Source organism: Priapulus caudatus, unplaced genomic scaffold, assembly GCF_000485595.1.
Source record: "Priapulus caudatus unplaced genomic scaffold, Priapulus_caudatus-5.0.1 Scaffold2329, whole genome shotgun sequence".
Taxonomy (NCBI): Eukaryota; Metazoa; Priapulida; class Priapulimorpha; order Priapulimorphida; family Priapulidae; genus Priapulus; species Priapulus caudatus.
Window position 1 is genome coordinate 25,841 of NW_014579390.1, and position 6,547 is coordinate 32,387.

The 6,547-nt window shown below is 49.9% G+C and overlaps 2 protein-coding genes across 2 annotated transcripts in view; both read right to left on the reverse strand.

The window, feature by feature from the left end:
* Positions 1–2,637, reverse strand: part of LOC106818558 (dystroglycan-like) — a 7,114-nt gene extending 4,477 nt beyond the window's left edge. Inside the window, exons 1-3 of the mRNA XM_014823257.1 lie at positions 2,601–2,637; positions 586–824; positions 371–433 (exon numbers count right to left, since the gene is read on the reverse strand). Of these exons, the coding sequence (XP_014678743.1) occupies positions 371–433; positions 586–824; positions 2,601–2,637 (339 nt within the window). The remainder of the gene's footprint in view (positions 1–370; positions 434–585; positions 825–2,600) is intronic.
* A 45-nt stretch (positions 2,638–2,682) lies between these two features.
* Positions 2,683–6,547, reverse strand: part of LOC106818559 (dystroglycan-like) — a 4,195-nt gene continuing 330 nt past the window's right edge. Inside the window, exons 2-6 of the mRNA XM_014823258.1 lie at positions 5,928–5,936; positions 5,568–5,732; positions 4,172–4,468; positions 3,536–3,677; positions 2,683–2,861 (exon numbers count right to left, since the gene is read on the reverse strand). Of these exons, the coding sequence (XP_014678744.1) occupies positions 2,683–2,861; positions 3,536–3,677; positions 4,172–4,468; positions 5,568–5,732; positions 5,928–5,936 (792 nt within the window). The remainder of the gene's footprint in view (positions 2,862–3,535; positions 3,678–4,171; positions 4,469–5,567; positions 5,733–5,927; positions 5,937–6,547) is intronic.

Here is a 6,547-nt window from a genome sequence, read left to right on the forward strand (position 1 = left end):
ACCTCTCTCTCTCTCTCTCTCTCTCCCTCTCTCTCTCTCTGTGGATTTGTTGGGTTGCCACTAATACAGAGCGGATACGTTGTTAATGTGGTTAGTGTGTGTTAGATGTATAGCTAGACTGCTAGACCCATTATCCACGATTAGTGTCCGTAGCATTCTAGCCTTTAAAGCAATTCATCTAAATGATTAATTCCGTTTTCGAGGATTAATTATGTACATCTCAATAATTAATATGCGATAATTAATAAGCGGAGTTTTTTAATCAGTGCGAAGCGTGTATTAGCTTGACCACCCAGCCGACTCCCAGCCATGCTCGGGAGCAGCGCCGCCTGTGGTATTATGCTGCAGCAGGTGGCGCCACCTGTGTTACCTTTCTTGGCTTTAGCGTCGTAGCGACGGCTTCCGTAGTCGGCCCGTCGGTGAAGAACGTTAACTGTAAAACACGCACACGCAGTGAAAAAACCGCAGCAGCGACGACGGCAACGCGAGCGCCACCTGGCGGCTTGCCAGAACGCGAGCGCCGTGACGGGAACGCGAGTGCCACCTGGTGACGTGCAAGCACGCGACGAAGAACGCGAGCGCCACCTGGTGACGTGCCAGCGTGCGACCGCTGGCGACGGAAACGCGAGCGCCACCTGGCGGCGTGCCAGCGTGCGACGGAAACGCGAGCGCCACCTGGCGGTGTGCCAGCGTGCGACCGCTGGCGACGGAAACGCGAGCGCCACCTGGCGGCGTGCCAGCATGCGACCGCTGGCGGCGGAAACGCGAGCGCCACCTGGCGGCGTGCCAGAACGCGAGCGCCGTGACGGGGACGCGAGCGCCACCTGGCGGCAACGGGGGATCCGAACGAAAGCCGGCAATTTTCGGCGGGAACGACCTCTCGTTGCGGCTGCTCGCATCGTTCTCTTGTCGTCGTCGTCGTCGTCATCGTCGTAATTTTCGCGATCGACGCTTTCACGGTAGCGGGGATTTAAAAGGTTTTTACGCAAAACGCGACGGTTTCGTCGGTTTCGTAGCCGGGAGACGTAACGACGTGAAAAGCGATTTACTGCGATTTTCGCTCATTTCGCTCGGACTCTGCAATTAATGTTGAGATTAATTATGCCGCCGAAACCGTGTCGTCGCAAACGATGAGAAAGCGATAGCGAGACAGCGCGTGAAAGCGATAGCGAGACAGCGCGTGAAAGCGATAGCGAGACAGCGCGTGAAAGCGATATAGCGAGACAGCGCGTCGAAACCGCGCGAGACGACACTGATGATGAGAGACAGCGAGACGGACACGAGACGGGTTGCACGCGAGACACGCTGAGACACTGATGATAAGAGACAGTGAGACGGGCATGAGACGGGTTGACAAGTCTCGCGCGCACGTACGTGAGTGGTCATTGAATCACAAGTGGCGCCCCCACCCAGCCCTTCGTGCGAGGCGTCGCGTGGCCAAATGCGATTCGAGCCAAACGAGACTAGCAAACCGAGAACGCGACGCAGCGGAGACGACAGTGATGAGGCAGTTGACTGGAGAGCTGGAGAGCAACCAACTGGGAGGGGGAGGAGGTTGGGGTGAGGGTGAGGAGGAGGTGAGAATGAAGAGGAGGACATAGAGAAGGAGGAGGAAGAAGAGGAGGTCGAGTAGGAGGAGGAGGAAGAGGAGTAGGAGGAAGAGGAGGGGGAGAAGGAGAAGGAGAAGGAGGAGGAGGAGGAGAAGGAGAAGGAGAAGGAGGAGGAGGAGGTCGAGGAGGAAGTCGAGGAGGAAAAGGAGGAAGAGGAGGAGGAAGAGGAGAAGGAGAAGGAGGAGGAAGAGGAGGAGGAGGAGGAGGAGGTCGAGGAGGAGGAGGAGGAGGTGGAGGAGGAGGAGGAGGAAGAGAACAGGTAGTAGAGGCGGATGCGAGACAGCGTCGTCGTCGTCCTGCGATCATCCGTCTCCGCGTGCGTGCGTGCGCTCTCTATCGCGACGAATGATTTACGATGAGATTGGTGATATGACAAAGCAGGCTTCGCTCTCCCGGGGGACCCGTCATCCCGCTGTCTCATTGTCACATGCTCCCTGGAATGCTTGGGCGATGACCGTCAGATGTTGGGAAGTATCCCGGAATACCCCGAATGTCACGTGCTCCCGCTCCCCGGAATGTGGAAAGGTTTGCCCAGGCCACAATTTAAAAAAAATATTTGTTTGCCTTCACCCGACCCAGGCTGAAAGGTTTGGGTAGGTAGGTAGGCTTCTTTTTTTGAGGGGGTCTTTTTACAAATTCAGCATGGTGTCTACATGCTCGGGTGTACATGTGCTTGTGTGCAGATACCTTTTATGTTGAATGTTTGTTTTGCTTAGTACAGATATAATGTATTGCCTACAGATTTATATAATGTAGTGATACAATTTCTAAAAAAAAGAATGGGAAAGATCAATAATGTTTTTTGAGTCGGCCCCTTTTTGGCGGATCGGTCGTGTGAGGGCAAACAAACTATATTTTTATTATGGCCCCATCGGCCGTTGGGAAGTAACCCGGATTTCCTCGCGAGCCGCAGCGAGCGAGTGAGTGGTAGGCTCTCGGTCGTCTTCCCGCACGTTCCGGAATCTACGCCGGAATTTATCGCCCGCAAACCCGGAATCAACGCGACGTGGCAACATTCCGTGGACATCCCGCAGGGAGAGAGGAGGAGGGGAGGGAAATCCCTGCTGATTGTTTATCCGAAGTCCGGATCCAATCGCATTACACCAGGCGACGCCATGCTGGGTATGACGCGGCTCGTCATTGGCTCACGATCCGTCATCGTGCGCGTTGTGTACGGCGTCGCCGGCGTCGGCACGGCAACCCCGGCCGTCGCCGTCGCCTGAAGCCACACCTGACGACGCAGACGCTTACCTGCGAAGACGATGACGACGCAGATGTTGTCAACGGCAGCGGGAACAGATTGACAGTCAACACACAGTCAAATTAGGAATGCACTCAAAACAGAAATCTCACGTTAAACATGTCCCCCCCCCCAAAAAAAAAACCAACCTATATGCGACATGTAGGATGTGCCTAGAATAAGCCCTATTATGTTGACAATGGCAGGGGTGACAATTGACAGTCAAAACTCTAAATTAGGAATGCACTTAAAACAGAAACCTCATGTTAAACCGGATGTTTTTCCCCTGAAACCATATGTGACATGTAGGATGTGGCTGGAATAAGCCCTATTATAAACCGAATTTCACAGAATATGGCCCGAGGGTGGTCAGTATTGGGACAGTTGACTCTATAACGATATTATGACAATTGATATTGATGACAAATGACGATCACGACGATGATAACGATGACAATCAGAGTGATGGACATGTTAATTACAATAAATGACAGTGATAACAACTATAATTAAAACCAGATAAACATAATGACAATTAATGACTTTAGAAACAATTATACTGAAAATGCTGACAATTATAATGAATATGAGATTAACAATGATTGCTATAATAATTACGATACTGGTGACAACAATGACGACGATGACAATCACAGTAACCGTGACGACAATGATGACAACATACCCTGGGTGACCTTCCTGCTGGCAACGTGCCAGCCGATGACGGGGTAGCCTATGTGGTCAGCAAGGCGGCCATCTTGAGAACTGACCTCTATGTGGGATAGACCCGGGATGGAGTAGACACTGGGATTCTTCCCACATCCAACCTGTTACAGATATTCGATTCGAATTATCACTACAGCAAAGAACTTGATTCGGGAGGGGCTGTTTGGTTGGATGTTTGTTTGGTTGTTTGTTTGGTTTTGTTGTTTGGTTGGATGTTTGTTTGGTTTTGTTGTTTGGTTTTGTTGTTTGGTTGGATGTTTGTTTGGTTTTGTTGTTTGGTTGGATGTTTGTTTGGTTTTGTTGTTTGGTTGGATGTTCGATTTGTGGGCCACGTTCATAAACGTCAAAATTAATGCTGAAACATCGTAAACTTGTTTAACGGATGTTCACACAAACACTAAACAAAAGAGCATCCACGCTTCTCGCACATCTGAAACAATCTCACCGAAAACAAGCAAATGCCTCAGCCACGACGAACAAATATTTTGCGCACCAAGAACAAGCAAACGTCTCTCACTACGCAACGTACAAGCGGACGTCTCCCCTCCGACAAACAAGAGAACGACTCGCCAGCCGACAAGTGAACATCTCTCACCTGCCACGAGACGAACACGCCGCCGTGGGCGGGCTTGCGCGCGTTTCCCGGACCCGCCATGACGGCCGCGCTGTCAAACAGCTTCTGGTCGTCTGCGACGGCGCGCAGACGCACGCGGTCCCTCGCCACGTTCACGTACTGCTGCACGCGCTCGACGACGGCGACGCGCTCGCGTGGCGCCATCGCGTGGAGGTCCGCATCCAGCACCACCGTCAGCACGCTCGCGGCGTCCCCCGGCTCACAGGGGGCGCCACTGTCCATCGGCGCCGCGTGCAGCTCCTGGTCCGTCTGCGTGACCTGGCGAGGTCGGGCGGGAGAATGGAAGGCGATAATTAATAATTATTCAATTATCAATTATTCAATTATCAATTGGTTATAATAATTATAATGAAAAAGTATTATTTAAGAATTTACTAATTATTAAAAAAATCACAATTCGTTTTGGATAAATTTTGATTAATAAATAATGAAACAATTTATTGATTTATTGACAACTATAATTATTTATAAGAGCTTGTTTCTTGTATGTTCGACTCTACGAGGTTAAGCATCACACTTGCGCGTTAAGGATACTGTTAGGGTTGGGAGGTGAATTTCGGTCGAAATTTCAATACCCACTTTATTTGATAGAGTGCAGCCATGGGCAGCTATGTATACGTAGAAATTATGTATGTAGCCTCCCAAACAGTTCCAAATCCCTGCATTAGTCAATTCTTAACACAGGCGTTCAATGATGGGAAATTTAGAAAAGTGCTGATATCTCGGTTGTTAAAAATGCTAAAGTAGGTGATTTTTAAAACGCTATTTCTCGAAACTCGCAACTCCGATTCCAAAATTTTTTGTTACAGTTCTATGCTAACATATCAAAGGAAAAAAGGCTACCTAGAATTGTTTTTTTATATTAAATTTTATGAGTTATGGTTCTTTGTTTACGAAATTGTTGCGTTTATAAATTCACTACAAATTTGTGTACATCTTTTCAACTTATTTCTTAAATTTAAAAATTTAAAAAAAGTTCCAGGGACCCTTTTTTAGTTCATATTATAAACAACTTATGGTTAAAAGTTTAGGTCCCAACTCTGCCGTTTCTGAGAAATAGCCAAAAAAACGTTTTTTTGTATAAATTCACAATTTTTGCCGTCAATTAATTAACAATAAATTTAAAAAAAAATTCCATCGAGAGCATAGAGAGACATCTCTCGCATGTAACGGATATTAGTTTGATTGAATTTGATGAGTAGTTATGTTGCAATGCCCTTTACAGTGTTACCGTTCCGTAACCCTAACAGTATCCTTAAGGATAACGCTCATGTTCTAACGATCACGCTAACGTTTTAACGATTACTCTCGCTCGCTAATGACCACGCTCGCTCGATAATGTTGCACGGGTGCTGACCTCTACGTCGAACACGTCCTTGGCCTGGTCACCGGCCGGTCCCGTGGCGGTGACCAGCAGGTAGTGGTGACCGACGTCCGGTTCGCTCGGGACGCCCACGAACGTCCACGCCACATCGTCAAAGTGAAGCCATGCAGGCAGACCGGCGCCCCCTGCCTGCACAATCTGTAAACACAAACACGCACTAGGATTATAACTCAGCGAGCACACTAGCGCCCCCTGCCTGCACAATCTGTAAACACAAACACGCACTAGGATTATAACTCAGCGGGCACACTAGCGCCCCCTGCCTGCACAATCTGTAAACACAAACACGCACTAGGATTATAACTCAGCGGGCGGCACACCAGCGCCACCTGCCTGCACAACCTGTAAACACAGAGACATACTACGATCAGATATCTGCAGGCACACCAGCACCCCCTACCGGCACCTTTCGTGAATGCGGTCCGACGCATGCTAAGCTCCCAGCATACGACGCGAGGCCTACGTTCGCACGTGCCCGGCACGCTAAAACCTTTTAACTTAACTTGTTACTTCGCTGTAATTTCGTGTTACTCCACGATCTCAGTCTGCACAAAACATTACGCTGCTGAAACATTACGACACAAGTCTCGCGCGCACGTACGTGAGTGGTCATTGAATCACAAGTGGCGCCCCCACCCAGCCCTCCGGTCTACTCTTTCATCTCCTTCTCCCTCGCTCCTGCCTCTCCTTGCTCTGCCCCTCCTCTCCTCTCCTCTCCCTCTTCCTCCTCCTCCTACTCGACCTCGCCTCTCTTCTTCTCCTCCTGCTATGTCCTGCCTCTTCAATTCGCACCTCCCTCCTCACCCTCACCCCGACCTCCTCCGCCTCCCAGTTGTTGCTCTGCCAGCTCTCCAGTCAACTGGCCTATCATCTCCGCTGCGTCGGGCGTTCTCGGTTTTGCTAGTCTGTTTGGCTCAAATTCGCATTCGTGCCACGCCGACGTCCTCGCACGA